Raw genomic sequence first — 16,756 nt, forward strand, 5'->3', positions numbered from 1 at the left:
ACTTTTTATTCATTTCCTAATCTTCTAGTATTTTTGTCTTTTTGTATATTTGAAAATTTGATTATAATAAAATTACTACAAATTACAAGCTTAAATCACTTTTAAAAGTTTTGGTTTATTATTTTTCTAGAATATTCTTTTAGGAGTCTAAGAAAAAATGTACAAAGTTTAGATGAGAATTTAATTAGATTGCGTAAAATTATTCCTTAGACTTCAAAATCTTTTGCTCTTGACTTATTACTAGGGAACGTATTTTGTACTTCTGCATGTTTTTTATTAGAGAAAAATCCTTAAACATTTGTTGTAAAATTTCACAAAAACTCCAACTGCAATCATATCTGCTTGACAATTTGTTATATTGTATAATCTATGGTATATTTTACATTTAGTACTACTATATCAATATACCAAATATATACTTCGGTATATTTTAGTTATGTGGTATATTAGTTTGGTATATTTTATGAATAATACCGCACTGTTCTGCTCCCAATTAAAAAAATAGTTTTAATATATCAAAACTAAAAATAACGATAAATAAGAAGTCGTTAAATCTTTGTCCTTGTGGCAATCAGAATTCAGAATTCTCAGAGTTCTATCTGCCAATGAAAATGCAAAGAACTGAATTGTAAGGAAGATTCCAATGGCAAAGTAATTGATTGGCAATCAGGCAGCAGTTACTCAGTTAGTCTCGGTTACATGAAAATAGCTATAAGTGAGCTGATATGCGCAATGCAACAGCTTGGCTGTTAAATTGGTAATTGAAAGATAGATGCAAAGAATGTGAGATGGAGAAAAGGAGGAGAAAGCGTAACGATTAGCTTGCTTTATGTGTGTGTGTTGCCTGCAGAACAAAAAAGAAGGAGAAAAGAGTGCATGAAATTCGTATCGCATTTCATTGCAGATGCCGCACACATGTGTGCAGCAGTTATGTTGAAAGCAGATTGTGTGTTGGTGTGTTGGTGTGTGTGTGGTTCATCATTAACATCAGACACCAAGAGTGATGCAAGGACGTCGCCCACTTGAGCACAGCGTGCAACACACTGAGGCATAGATTGAGAACCAAGAGCCGAAGAACTGGAGACTCTGTCAGAGGCATCGTTTACGTTAAGCAAACACATTTCAACAAAAGCTCAACGGGAGATGACAATCAAGTGTGTGTGTGTGTGTGTGGGTGTGTGTGGGTGCGTGTGTGTGGCATAATGCCTGACACAGTTTCCTGTCAACGGGCACAACAAGTCCTGCAGGCGGAGAGGCAGCAACCTGTGTCTAAGTGCTGTAAATTGAGCGCATCAACAAAAATAGCAGCAGCAATTTGCATAGCGAGAGAGGGAACATAAACACAGGCATAGTTATATATATACATATGTGTGTGTGGGTGTGCGTGAGTGTTTGTTGTGTGTGGCGATATCAAATATCCGAGAAGCCATTGAAAACGCTGCGCATGCGCACAAAACCGCAACCTCAAAGACATTGAGATGTGAAATAGACGGGACAAAGGGTTGCCACAAGCACCGAGAGGGGCAGCAAATGAGGCCACCACAAGAAGTTGCAAGTTGCAAGTTGCAAGTAGCATTTGAAGAGCGTGTGCCGGACACACACACACACACACACACACACACACACAGTTGGCAATTTAACGCCTGCTTTGTGCAACATTCGCCTGACCAACCGCGAGCTTCGCTTCGCTCTTTGTGGCAGGTGGCAACTCTGTACGTTGCACCTTCCCCACCCTCCCGCTTTGTCCTTTCGTATCTTTGGCAACGAGTTATTAACGTGACTAACTAACTGACAGCCACCAGCGGCAACAAAATCATCGATGCGTATAAATATTTCTCTGCCCCTTGCCATCGTTGTTTTTGGTTTTGTTTTTCCAACTTTGTGCCACATGTGTTGGCCATATGCGTTGCAACTATTTTGTTATTTTGACCATTAATTGCTCGACACGTTGCGCACCGCATTTCATGTTGCAACAACATTTGCAACACACGCGGTCATAAAAATATGCAAATCCCAACAGCAGCTAGAAAAAAAAAACACAAGTGAGAAAGTTGCAGTCGAGTGTGCTCGACTATGAGATACCCGCTAGTCATTTCCAATATGACCATAATCTACAAATATACCAAAAATATACCACAGAAATACTAACAATATACCAACGGACATATTTGGTTTATTGATATAGTACTTCATTCATAATATACCAGATTGTCAGTCAAAGCAGCTAAAGTGCCACAAAAAATACTAAAATATACTAAAGGCTGCATAAAAAACACAGCCTTTAGTATATGTTGATATAGTACTTCATTCAAAATATACCGTACAGTACAAATTATACCACAAAAATACTAAAATATACTAAAGGCTATGTTTGGTATATTGATATAGTAATTCATTCATAATATACCAGATTGTCAGTCAAAACAGCTAAAGTGCCACAAAAAATACTAAAATATATATATGTTGATATACCGTACAGTACAAAATATACCACATTGCCCGTGGTAAAATACCACAAAAATACTAAAATATACTAAAGGCTATGTTTGGTATATTGATATAGTATTTCATTCAAAATATACCATCGATTGGAAAATATGCAAGCTTGCCAGCCAAAGCAAGTAAAACCCGGTTGTTGACGCTGATCAAGAATATATATGGTATACTTTATAGGATCGGAGATGACTCCATTTGCCAGTTACACACATTTCCTGCATTCACAAAGTTATAAAATACCCTTCTACCTTCTATGGTATAAACTGATTCAACACAAACTTCTTGTCTGTCTGCAGGCTAATAAAAACAAATCTATATTTGCCACAATCGAATTCGTTGAAATACATTTTTTTGTTGCTTCTGTTTTCTAGTTATGTGCAATCTATTGTAAATAGTTTTGAGCATGTATCGATGCAGCTGCATGCGCCGAGATACTTTCCACGCCGTTGCCAATTGCCAATTGCTAGTTGCGAGAGTTGCGTGCGTATCGCGCTGCGTTGCCATAAACTCAATCAGCACACGTTGCAGATAATTTTTGCATCTCAGCTATGCTGCCAGCAGCATACTTTTCGATATCTCTTGCATACATATTTTCCTATCGTGATGAATACTTTATTTATTATTGTAATTAAGCGAATGATCGTAGATGGTTAATTATTTAGTCTAGACTATCAAAGTAACATATCTGATGCACATTTCTAAAGATATTTCTGCAACAATTATTATTGTTAATATTGGATACATTTAAATACATTGAATTCTATTTGCCAAGTATCTGGAGATACTTTTGACTCTCCTATTGCAATAAATATTCTTGAATAAATAATAAATATATTCAATTTGAAAACTTTTATCTTCGATTTTACAGATACTTTTGCGATATCTCCCATTACGTTCAATGTGCAGTAAACATTAATACAATATATATATATAATCACAAATTAAAATAGATCTTATCTTCGATTTAATAAGTATCTTTTAGACGAGATACTTTTTAAACATGCTGCATTTTTTTTGTTACTATTTTCGCTATTACACATTTCTTTCCCATTGCAAAGTATTTGATGAACATTTCTAAAGATACTTCTGTAATAATTATTGTTATTTATATCAGATACATTTAAATACACAGCATTGTATTTATTATAAGTTTGATCCTAAGAATGTCTTTAAATTCCCTATTTTATGTGATAAGGATCTGTAAAGAAAGATGTAAATTATCTGATAAACATTTCTTTGCACTTTAAGTTGCTTTAACATAAACTTGAGGTACATTGTTAAAACTTTAAACGAAAAATAAGGCAATCAATACAGTTTTAAGTGTAATCAAACAGTTAAGTTATACTTTTGTATCTTCAATTTGATAAGTTACTTGTCAAAGTATCTAAAAGTCATGAATAAACATAAATTTATGAATGTTATTGATTAGCCACAAAATACAAGAAAAAGAAAATCATATCTTATTGGTTGTTACAAATATAATAAATGCTGAAATGATTTCCGAAGTCATTCAGAAGCTTTTCAGCTGTTGCGCAGTGAAATGCATTAAGCAAAGATACTTCTATCTATCTTTCTGTCTCGCTAGTTTTTTGCATATCAAAGAATAAAATTTCTATAAAAATAATAACTACACGTAGGAATTGTGTTAGTGCAGCTCTTGTTGATGTTAACTCTGCTTGTTGTTTGTTGTTCTTCTTCTTCTTGCTGTGCTGTTGATGTTTTTGATATCAGAAATAAACCAATAATTTGCGTGGATTTCAATGGCCAGATATAGCACATTTTGTTGACCCGTTTGTTACGTTTACGTTTACGTTTGTGGAGTAGCAACTAAAAAAGAAGTGCAAAAATACATTTGCATGTTTTGTGCGATGAAAATGAATTTATAATCCCACAAACAGGTCAACCCAACCAGCAACCAGCAACAATATTTATGAAACAACAACAACACCCGCAATTTCAATCCCAAACCAAATACTCCGCCACTTTATGTTTTGTGTGTGTGTGTGTTTTTTTTTTGTTTTTTTGTGCTGGGTGCCGTTGTCACTTGGATTTATTGGATTTATTACAATCGCGCTGCAAGAGTCTCTGGTTCTCGTTTCTAGTATTAGCAATAACAAAGAAATAGAGAGACAGCAGGAGGGGATGGTAATATAGCATAGTATAGCATAGTCTGTAAATTAAATAAAATACACAAAATTCCTTGCTTTGCTCTCTGTGTAACAATGAAATAATACGCAAACGATTTTATTTATTCAAATTGCAATTTTGCAAGTTTTGCTGACCGAGCTCAGCTCGGCCTTAAACTCTAAAATATAGTATGTTATAATTAGAAAAATCATATGTAGAGCTGTATCTGTATTTGTATCTGTAATTGCGTATCTTTTGGGGGTCCGTATGTGTGTCAAGTATTACCTGATGAATGGTAAATGGCTTCATCATCGAGCCGAACCGAGTCGAGTCGAGTCGACAATTCCCATTTTGGGCTTCATCAATTATAATATGTATGCAATAATTGGCAAGCCGAATTCAATTCATAATCGTTAACAAAAGGCTCAAGCTCAGACTGAAGCTGTGGCTGAGGCTGAGGCTATGCCAAAAATTAGCCCGTAATCGGCTCCGAAGCACAAGAGTCTCAAGTTGCTTCGAAGAGGAAGGATTGTCGAAAGGAAGGAAGGAAGCAAGTCAGCAGTCAGCAATCGAATGCCTGGGGAGGGGGTTGGGACAAATAATAACTACCATTTGTGAGATTTGAGTAATGCCTTTGGCCATTTAATTAGAATCGATTAGACTTTTGGACACATACAAACACACCCGCACACACACACACACACAATCATCTCCTGTTTGCTGGCAATTTGATTAATGACGCAATGTTTACGCATATTTTCATGTCCCTTTTAACCCATTCAACATTACTCCCACGGTGAATGCACACACAAAGCTGGCCAACAATTCCCTTGGCATCAATGTAGTCACGATAGAATTACTCCTAACTGGCTTCTTCTTCTTCTTTGTTTCAAATTTCCGAGTACTCGTATATTGCAATTAAATGCTTGGCAACACATTTTCTATAGTTACTTTAGTCGGGGCAACTGAGCAATGAGCAATGCGTAAGGCAATGCAGCTCACAATTTACTATCGATTACAGCAACTAAAATAGCTTGATCTGATTTAAATTTACATTGAAGCCATTCAATGCGAGTTGTATTTAAGATTAATAATAATTTTCTTCGAGCTTCAATTGTCTACATTCGAGTCTATTGTTTAGGTTGCATGGTTTTGCAGTCTGCGTGTATTAATTACTATCGATTGTATTACAAGAGGTGCTTGAGTATCTTGAGCATCTATTGTGTTAAAAGATTATACATAAATTTTGTATTATAATCTGACATTTACTACCGATTAATTTCAGCAAAGCCAGTTTGATCGAATCTGACTTTAGTTTGAGGCCATTTTATTCATGTGTTCATTGCTATCAATTGCATTGCTTATATTTAGAAAAGTGTCGATTACTATCGATTGTGCTTTTCGATTTAATCGAATCTTCAATACTATCGATTATATTATTTCATTTTATATGTTTTTTTTTTTTGCATTATAGTATAGTTTTCACTATCGATTAAATGATTTTTGTTTGTACGATATTTTCTACTATCGATTGCCTTCTTTTCACGCTATGCGAATATTGTTTACTATCGCTAGTATTTATAATTTCGCTTCATTCAGTCATATCTAATAGCTTCCAATAAAATCAGTCGAGAAATGTAATTGTGAAGCCTAATTATAGAGAAATACTTTTATTATAATTTTCAAGTAAGATAATTTAAGAATATATTAAATTATATCTTCTGTCTTCCTTCGTTCAGCAAGCTAAGTATATTTAATTTGTCAGTTGGCCATTTAACATATTTATGCTGACAAGTGTTTAGGCATTATGTGTGTGTTTCTACATAGATATGGCCAAGTGTCTAGTCAAGGTCGTTTGGCAGTTTGGCAACTTGAACTAAAATGCTAATCATTGTGCTACTATCTTTCATTGCAGATGCTATACCCCAACAGCAGCAACAACAGCAACAACAACAATCGCCACAGCAGCAGCCACTGGTGCAGCAACAAAAACAACAGCAGGAGGCGCCACATTTTACAACGCATCCTTCGTCATCGGGATCCATTGTTAGCGAAGGACGAACGAAGATTTTACAGTGTCTTGCGCTCGGTAAGTTGAAGCTGAAGCCCCCAATAACAACTACAACAATAAGAAAGTTTCGAAACATAAGCTTGGACACGCTTGCCAAGGAGTGTGAAAGCGAAGAAGGTGGTGAAGAAGAGTGGGGGGAAGTGGAGTGGGAAGTCTAAACATTACACTTGTCCTTCAAAATGCCTGACAGCTGAGCTTAAGCATCTAGGAGTTGGCTAAAAGTGGAGGAGAAGGAGGGGCAGGACATGGGCGCTTGGGCATTGTGGCAAGTGGCAAGTGGCATGTAAAATGAAACCATAAACGAAAACACTTTTCCCTTCTCTCGTTCTCTCTCTTGCCGGTGTTTGTTGTGTGGGCGTGGCGTAATTTTGCTTTTGAAAGATAATGAAGTAGAAAAACAATAACTTTTATGAGGTTTCCAGCCAGTTGGGAAGCCCACGAGAGAGAGCGCCGTAATCCTTTGAGCCGTTTTCGTGTTGCCCAGGACACGATGGGAGGCGATGGGAAGCAGGAGGCGGCAGGTCAGGCGAGGACGCAAGGACGCTTTAGGGCATACGCACAGGACAGGACAGCACATACACAATATACACACAGGTGTTGTTACCCGACTGTTGTCCTCCTGTTGCCGTCTTCTGCGTCTGGCATTCCCAAGTATCGGTTACATATTGTGTCATCCCGAAAAATGTTGTGCGAGTGTTGCCTGGCGGCGGCCTTCGAGCTCTCGGACTTTAGCCAGGACTTTTAGCCCATCGTCTTGCGACTCACTCGAGCACACTTCACCTGCGCCCCGCCCCGCCCCCAACCCCTTCCCCACTTCAACTCGTTCACATTCTCTCGTCCTCGTCCTCGTTCTTGTCATTTTCATTCTTTTTACCGTTGTTTGTGCCGTAAAGGACCCTCAAGACAATTTGGGACCTGATGTCCTTGTCCCTATACGACTCTGTGTGTGTGTGTGAGGATATTAGCTTTGTGGCCTTATGGCCGCAGGATTCGCACAATTAGCCGTGAAATGTATTAAAAATGAATGCATATTGGTTCATTGATGAGCCAAAGGGACACACGCCTTTGTCTGTCTATCACAGCTTCATCTCTCCCTCACTCTCTCTCCTTTTCTCTCACCATTTCCTTTTCCTCTACATCTCAATTTGTTGGCCCTTCAAGTAATTTCAGAAATTGCCTGGAAAATTGTGTCAACTCGAGGGTTCAGAATAAGAGTGCAAAACTTTTATCATAGAAATTAAAAAAAAAGCTAAATAAAGAAAGACAGAAAGAAATAAGCACAGAAAAAAAACCGAAAGTAAAGTTTGATTAGGGTTTGTGACAGTTTTCAGTCAAAATATTTGGAACAATGTGTTTATAAATCGCTTGCTAATGTCTTGTCATTAATTTAAATCGCAACAACAGCGACACAAATGCAATCTCTGCTAAATTAATCAATCTAAATGAAGAGCGAGCAAGAGCTGATTTATGATTAAAAAGAGGAAGCGAGCAATAATAGTAGGAACATAAGGAAATTAGGTTTGAATTGAAATCTAGTTGTTATCGATAGTACGCACTTACTATCGATTAAAGTAGGATAAAAATAGGAATTTTAATATCTATTTATGTGTTAAGTAGCTGACGATGCTCACACCACATTGAATTAAGTAACCCCCAATAATAATAAGGAAAACATATCCAAGTTTAGTTTGAGCTCAATTGTGATTGTTATCGGTAGTTTGCATTTACTATCGCTTAAACTATGTTAAGCCTACTCTGATGTGTAAATATGTATTTATCTATTCAATTCGCTGTTGATGTTCACAACAAATTGGCTTACAAAAAGTCAGGAGTTAGGAAATGAACAGTAGTTTTTGTTATCGATAATTTGTACTTACTATCGATTAAAGTGTGCTTAACCTAGATTGATCTTAAGTAGCTAATGATCCTAGAAAAGCGAAAGTTAATTACTATTACTTTGTCACTTGTTAGGCAAAAGCAAAAGCTAGTAAAGCATAATTTGGAAATTAATCTACAATAAGAGCGGCCTTATCACTTGCACTCTTCGATCCCGCTAACCAAAAACGGTGACTGCATTTGAAGGGTCAAGTTGTCCGAACCTGCCAAACAAAAAAAGAGGCGAAAAAACTATTAGGCCAAAATGCAAAATTCAGAACACGTCAATGCAAACGATGAAGCAGCCAGCAAACCAAGCTTAACAACATTCGAGCGTGTGTGAGTGCGAGTTGTGAGTGTGTTAGTATGCGAGAGAGAGTGTGTGTGTGTGTGTGTGGTGCTAATTGATTGGCCTTTGATGGCCTGGCCAGGCCATTTGAGCCGTTTCAACTTCAGCTACAGCTGCAGCTGCGAGCGAGAATCATCTGAATTCACGTATCTCTGCAGCACACACATGCATATGAAAATGTACTTACAACACCCATATATCTATCTATGTATGTATGTGTGTGTGTGTGTGTGTGTGGTGAGGTGCAAGAGGTAGAGGAAGAGAGTGTCCTGCACTTTGCGTAAGCTGCAAAACGGCCAAAAGCAAAAATGTTACACCAAAAGACAGGCAAAACAACAACCTGCCAACAACACAAAAAAAATGGAAAATATTTGTAGAGTATGCACGACTGCGCGATACTTGTTAATGCTGCACAACCAATTGAAATTGATTTGTTATTAAACTTAATATATTGAAAAATCTCTCAACTGATAGTTTCATTAGGCAGATATTTCTCTTTTTAACATTTTTGGTATAGTTTTCTGAAACACTCGCTTGGACGGACATCAATTGTTCGTTAACTGTGTTAAACGCAGCCAGGATTTTCTACTCAATTCCATATTTAACTAATATTCACAACATGACTATTATGATGTCTACTGTTTGCTCAAATTTCTTTGATGCAATTTCTTTCACTTTACATGCAAAATAGACAAAAAGAATGGCTGCGATTATATTCGTAAATTAAACTGCATTCTAAAGAATTTGAATGAATGAATATTTTTTTTCATTCAATAAATTTGTTAACTGAGATCGAAGATTCCAGTTGAAGCTTTTGCAGTTTTAATTCTTTGAAAAAAGAAACGTATTTGTTAGTTTTAGATATATTCAACTGCGAGTTAATGTTTTTAAAACAAACTTAATAGACAGCTGACAAACTGCACTTGACTATCACTAACCTTTGATACCCTTTGCCGTGCTTTAGCTGCCGGGTGTAGCAAACAAACATGCAAATCTTTTTAGCTGTTGTTGTTGTTGATGATGCTTCACTTGCCGTTGTTGTTGTTGGTGTTGCAGATGCCGCGACAAGCGTTGCCAATGGCCACGGCGGCGTTCACGCACTCAGTCACTTTGGCGCTTTTAACTGTCAACAGAGAGCGAGTGAGAGAGAAAGAGAGAATGAGAGAGATAGATACAAAGACAAGAGATACGGATGGTTACGAATGAGGCTGGCGATGCCAATGCAGCTGCAGCGGCAAACTAAATGGGGGGGATGGAAGGGAAATGGGCAATGGGGGATGGGCGGATGTGCGGATGTGCCCGCATAGGCTTGCCTGCCACGCCCCCTCTTCGTCACTGGCCGCCCAACTTAACCTATGCTCAGTTATCCCGCTCCCAAGTGATGCCAAGGAATGCAGCCGCTTTCTGTTAACTATTTTTATGCCGCGCACTCATTGAAAACATGAGAAAATGCAAAGGGGTATGCGCTATTGAAAGGAGAGAAAATGAATTTGTCTTGATCTTTCTTAATACTTCTTCTAATTTTGATTATATTTCACTGAAGCAGATCTTTTATACCGAAAACGTATCTTAGTATATCCTTATGGTGGGGAAAAATCTTGATTAGAAAGACAAAAATTCATTAGTAAATATGTTTAGTCATGCTTAAATGAAAAAATCAATTCTATAAGCACTATATGCATTTGAGATAACAATTATATGATGATGAATGAATGCTTTTAAGTCTGCTTATTGTTCATATATATTTTGCACGCAGTTAAATATTAATTTTCCACAAATAAATAACGGAATAATCCTGATAGATAGTAACTTATTGATTTCGAGATTACAATTTATTTAGTTTCATTATTTATGATGGCACAATCGATAGATAAGCCAAAGAGTAGTTAAATATAACAATTTGCATAGCACATCTGGCGCCATCTAACGGACGTTGGCTCAGCACATTTATTGCTTTTGATTCGTTTGCAAATAATTTGACATTTAATGACATCTAGGGTATCTGAATGTTCAGCTGTTGTGTTACCAGCATCGTTTACACTTTGTTTTGTTATCTTTACAACCATTTTTTGTTTCTTTGTTGTTTTTCAGTTGTTTTGCGCCCAGTTTTTAGTGTGCGCTAACAACAAACGGCGAATTCTGTGGCTTGCTAGCGTTTCGACGTGTTGCCATTCTTGTTGTTGTCGTTGTCGTTGTTGTTGTTGTCATGTTGTCGTCGTGCTCGAAACTACACACACACAAAAAAAAAATGTATAAAACGTTGTTACAATGTTGAAAGCAATAGCAGCGGCATGCACAACTAGCAGATACCCAAAAATAGTGAAATTTATTGTCAGCTTTGTTTGCTACGAATTTTATTTATTTATTTTTGGTTTTACTCTCTATATTTGTAATATTTTGCCAACGCTTGCTATGAATTGAACGTCGCCTGCAGAATTTCATTTTTTGTAGCATACTTTTTGGGGGCTCTGCATGAAATTTCAATAGCGAGCGCTGAGAGCTATCTGTATATCTCATCGGACGATAGTCGAAAGCCTGTAAACTGTAAACTGTAAACTGATTCACAAAAGCCCCGATGAATTTACAATTAAGCTCGTTGTTGAATACCCTGTAAATTGTGTCGAACAAATGTATTGCCAAAGATTTGGGGCATGCGATGAGCAGCAGCATGCAGCATCCAGCATCGTTTGTGTGGCGCCATCTGGCGTTAAATGCGCGTTGCGACACCAAAAAATGGCCCGTTAAACAGCAACGGAGCAGCGAAGAGGAAGAGGGAGAGCGGCAGGCAGATTTGGGTAGACCAGGTAACGACTGTTAATCAGGATTATCTACGACACGTTGAATGGGGCAATAGAGGTGCACAAATGTAACTAATATGGCACATGCAACTGCCACACGATGTTCAAGTTGCAAGTGCTTAGAAGAAGGAGAGGGACAGAGCGAGAGAGAGAGGGAGCTCTCTCGGTGTCATAAGCATAAAGCATAAAGCCTTGGCAAAGTGTGTGTTGAATTGTTTTCAACGTCGCAGCAACTTGCAACAAAGACTTTGCTTTTTTATGGCTTGCTGGCGAAGAAGCTGCAACCAAGCAGCAAATGGGCTGCGACGCGACGCAAAGCGAAGCGAAGCGATGTTGTTGCTGTTGCATCACGTAAGGAACATAAGGATAAGGCAACACAAGGCGCGCAAACACACACAAAACTACAGAGGAAAAAAGTCATGCAAAAAACAAAAAAAAAGGAAAAAGGCAAATGGAAAACGGAGAATGGAGAACGTGCGTGGCTTAGTTTCCCTGGGTTTAGCTCGCTGTTTTAGGCACAGCACTGGAAGCTGCAACTGCCACCGAGACGAAGACTGCGACTGAGCTGGGTTTTGGGTGCAGTTTACAGCTCTGCTTTCCTCCTCCTCCTCCTCCTCCTGCGCCTTCTGTTTTTTTCACTCAGCTCTCAGCGTCAACATTGAAAACTAACAACAACAAACGGAGAAGTGGAAACATTACTAAGCGAAAAAAAAATACAAACAATAACAACTACTAGAAACACAGAAATGGTGAAAAGCATTGTTTTTGTGTGTGTGTGTGTGTGTGTGTGTGTTTTGTCGCAATCTTTTCTACTTTTTTTCTTCTTCTTGTTATGAAATTGTTTCTATTCTTCTCGACTTGCTTTAAACTAGGCTGAGAGTTGCTTTTAAATTTATGGAAGAGGAATATTACAAACAAAAAAGAAGTATTCCAAATTCACAAAGCTTTAACTACGTATCTGATACGTCTACTGCCTCAAAAAAGCTGTCAAAATCAAAATGCTGAAGCCTTAGCCAAACTATAATTAGAACTTATTTCACTCGAAGTAAGCTGAGGCAACTTTTGTGTCCTGCGGCCGATTCCTGTGAAATTTGCTTAATGATATACAAAAATCAACAAAGCATAATGAATGACAGTGGCATGAATAGAGAAAAGACGCCAGAAAACAGAAAAAAGCGAAGAACTGGAAATGGAATGAGCTAAAGTATTGTATTTGATGGGATACAAAGTCAACAATTAACTCTTGGAGATTAGTTCAGATTCAGAGTAAGAAAATTCTCTTACAATTTACTGACTTGTTGTTGTTGTTATTGTTGTCACTAAGCATGCGATGATGAGCATATTTTTATGACAAAACAACAGCTAAACAATCTACATACATGCTTCATTCGGTTTTAGCTGAGACGGAAAATTTGTGCTCTTTTATTTTGTTGTTTGTGCTTTTCATTTTTACTTATTACTTGCTTTTCCGCAATGCTTTTGCACAGTTGACACACTTACAGAGCTGCTGCTGGCACTTTCTCTTTCTCTCTCTCTCTCTCTCTCCCTTACTATCTCTTCTGCTGTCTCTGGGCTACATTTATGTCTTTGGCTCACGTGTGCCACGTGATGAGCGTTGCTCAGATTTCTTGGCCAAGTTTTGTGGTTAAAGCAGAGCTAGAAAGATAGAGAGAGTGAGAGAGAGAGAGAGAGAGTGAGAGAGTGTGTAAACAATGGAAATGCATAAAAGTGAAATGTGCTGCCAAAAGTGAAAAGACAACAAAGCGACAAGGCGAGGCAAGGCGGGGAAAAGCCTTTTAGGCAGCTTTTCTTGCCAGCACATTTTGAAGTTTACTTAAAATTCGAGTGCAACACACAACTACAATGTTATGTGTGCATTGTGTTGTGCATAATTTAGCAAGCCAGAAGAGTGAGATAGAGATAAAGAATAGAATGAGTGCGGCAGATACACGCAGCATTGTATAGTATATTGAGCAGCAATAAAAGGCAGGTGTAGACTTAGTTAGGAGACCGCAGAGCAATGTGGAAAAATCAAAGCAGCTTCAGCGTTGACAGGTAGATCAATGTGGCATGCAACTGCACACTGTTGACTGACTGTGTGCGGCATTAGGCGGCTAATGTCAGCAAAGAGTTGATGAAATTGCAGCAGCCAAGCGAAAAGAGAAAAGAAGTGGAAGAGGGAGAGGGAGAGAAGTGAGAGGAAGCTCTGAGCTGAGTTGGCGACAAGTTGGCAAAGTGCTGTAAAGCGAAGACAACCGCAAATCAAACAATTTCTGCCAGTCGTATAAGTGAGAGGGAGAGAGAGAGAGAAAAAAAGAGACAGCACACACACTCTCGCCACTCGTGCAAATGCAATTTGTTGCGTGTGGCATCGTCAGTTTATTGAATTTATTTATATGCAGTCGCTTGCTTAGACATTGACTGATTGATTGAGTGATTGAGCGATTGATACGCTCGAAAAGTACGCGTACCGAATTTCATTAAAAACAAAATAAAAAATGAAAAGAATACTGTTGGGAATTATGCATTTTCAGCCAGTTTTGAGCGAGTTTTTGAAACTCACTTCTCGATGGCCCACAAAAGTAGGCTATGAAATTTGTGTTGGAATTCTCTTGGTCGCTAGCCCACAAAAGTATGCTATGAAATTTGTTATGAGATTTGATTAGTGTTTTACGTCCTTATGACATGAATATGAGGTTTGATCTGAATCAGTTTTTCCCAAAAAGTGTTGTTACTACAAATTTATGCACTTGCGTAAATTGACTCAGTAAATGTGACTTTTCATCTCTGTTAATTGCTTGCAAATTATATTTTAAAGAGCTTCGATGCAGCAGCAAACCTGCATTTAATATGGTCCATCGTTTGATTTATGAGCTTTTCCCCCCTGGAACGAACTTGTTTCATTTGATAACTTTGCTTCGTTTTCGGCCTCTGTGCTCAATGGGGACTGGGGACTCGACTTTGGATGATGATGAGCTGGCCAACTCTTGGACACGCTTGACTGTGGTGCCGTATGGCTTTGGCCTAAAGGATTTGTCAGTTTAGTTATTAAAAACTCATGAGTGTCTGTGTGACAGGACGAAATGAAGAAGGTCGACGATGGGAGGCGGTGTGTGTGTGTGTGTGTTGTGTCTCTATGGATTCGCCAGTTTCTTCTCTGCTTATTGGGGCTTTCACTTCGATTTAACGCTGACACATATCGCTAGAGAACTCTGCCTTCTCTCTCTCTCTCTCTCTGTCTCTCTTTTGCTCTCTGTTTGGCTTACTTTACTTTACTTTACTTTGGCTACTTTTTGCACCCACTCAGTTCTGCCTTTGAGGCCTGCTGCCTGCTGTTGACCAAAGCGACGGCATTCGTTTAAGTAAGTCCTGTCTGTTTGTGTGAAGCCTGTCTATATACATATCTACATATATATATATATATATATGTATATAGTGTACGTACACTTACAATTCCCCAAATTGTAATTTTATAGCAGCGTCATTGCCCAAATACTCAAATAGACTTTGCCCTTCTCTTCTCTTCTCTTCTCTTCTCGTTCTTTTTTTTTTCTTATGCCGGCCAACACTTGAGAAAAGTTTTTTTCTTTTTCGTTTTGCTGATTTTCTTTTGCGTAGTTTTGCTCTGCTTTTTTGGCTGCTGGTTTGCTGGCTCTTGGCTGCTGCTGGCTCTTTTACTTATTCTGGCATTTCGGTCTTAGCCTCCAGTCTCTGAGACTGAGAGACTGACTGAGTTTGAGTTTGAGTTGCTGTGAGTCAGAGTCTCGGAGTCTGCTCAATTCGATTTCATCTGCTGCCAAAGTGCTGCCAAGTGAATGCAATTGCATTGCCATTGGCAACCTACTCCTGTATGTGTCTATATATGTGTGTGTGTGTGTGTGTGACAGCATTCTACTACGTTGCAAGGTTGCATTCGATAATGGGGTAGATTGTTTTAGACTTCCTTAATTTGTATACAATATTCAACGAAATATTTCAGCTGAGTGATTTGCCAAACTCGTTTTTCCTTACTTACAAATCAAATATATCATTTAATGCATTTCCAAATAAAGCTCCACTTGTTGTCAGATGATATAAATAAGCTATATATCGCTTTTTTATTATTTCTTGTTTTATTTTCAACTATACAAAACTCTCTTTTCAATGCTTTCCCTCAGCAAAGTCAATACAAATGTTTACAGGGTATCTGGCACAGGAAAAAAGCGAAATAAGCGCAAAGTTTTCTGCCATTTTTGGTTTATTCAATGCAAATAAAATGTGCGCAAATTTGTTATAACAAGATTTCAGATATTGTTGAGAATTGAAATTGTCATGCGAGCAAAAGTTTTGCTGCTAGTAAAATTCACTCTTCGATTTTGATTTCGATTTCGCTTTCGGATATTGCAAAGAAGAATATTGCAAATCTTTCAGCAGCACAAATATGAATTATAGTTAATTGATTTTTCATATGTCTGAGCATAATTATTACAGGGTATCACAGCAGAGTTTCGTTCCCGACACGATTAAAGTAGTTAGCAAAGCGTTTGTTTTTTTTTTCTCTTTCTTTTATTTGTTGTTGCAGGACGCGCGTTAAATCGTTGACTCTGCAATTGGGCCTGAAGTGAAGGGGGAAAGGGGGGAGGGGGGGGGGAGGAGATTTGGGATTTGGGATCTACTATCCCGGACAGGTCAAATGTGGCAGAGGCTGCTGCACGAATAGATTGCTGTAGTGTCTATTGGCTTTCAGCAGAAATTGCAGCCCGGCAGCAACGAGAGCAGCAGCTGCATTCATCCTGTTGCACTTCCATTTCATGTTTAGATATCAGTGTTGAGTGCTATGTAGTAATAGCAGGTGCAACGGTGGGGCGACTCCGGGTTACTCGCAGTTGGCTAAAACGGATATTTTATTCAACGCTTCATTTAGTTGGCCAACCAAAATGACACACAGAGAGAGAGAGAGAGAACGGAACGACGAAGTGAGGAAAGTTTTGTTTTGTCGAAAATTGCAATTGCAATTTTCATTTCAAATTTCAAATGTTGCAAGTTGGTGTAATACGCCGC

General features: G+C 38.2%; 1 protein-coding gene across 1 annotated transcript in view; it reads left to right on the forward strand.

Moving 5' to 3' along the window:
* Window positions 1–16,756, forward strand: part of LOC132795106 (protein sidekick) — a 112,886-nt gene that overhangs the window by 62,453 nt on the left and 33,677 nt on the right. The window contains 1 exon segment of the mRNA XM_060805584.1: window positions 6,539–6,712. Coding sequence (XP_060661567.1) covers window positions 6,539–6,712 — 174 coding nt within the window.

Source organism: Drosophila nasuta, chromosome X (genome assembly GCF_023558535.2).
Source record: "Drosophila nasuta strain 15112-1781.00 chromosome X, ASM2355853v1, whole genome shotgun sequence".
Lineage (NCBI taxonomy): Eukaryota > Metazoa > Arthropoda > Insecta > Diptera > Drosophilidae > Drosophila > Drosophila nasuta.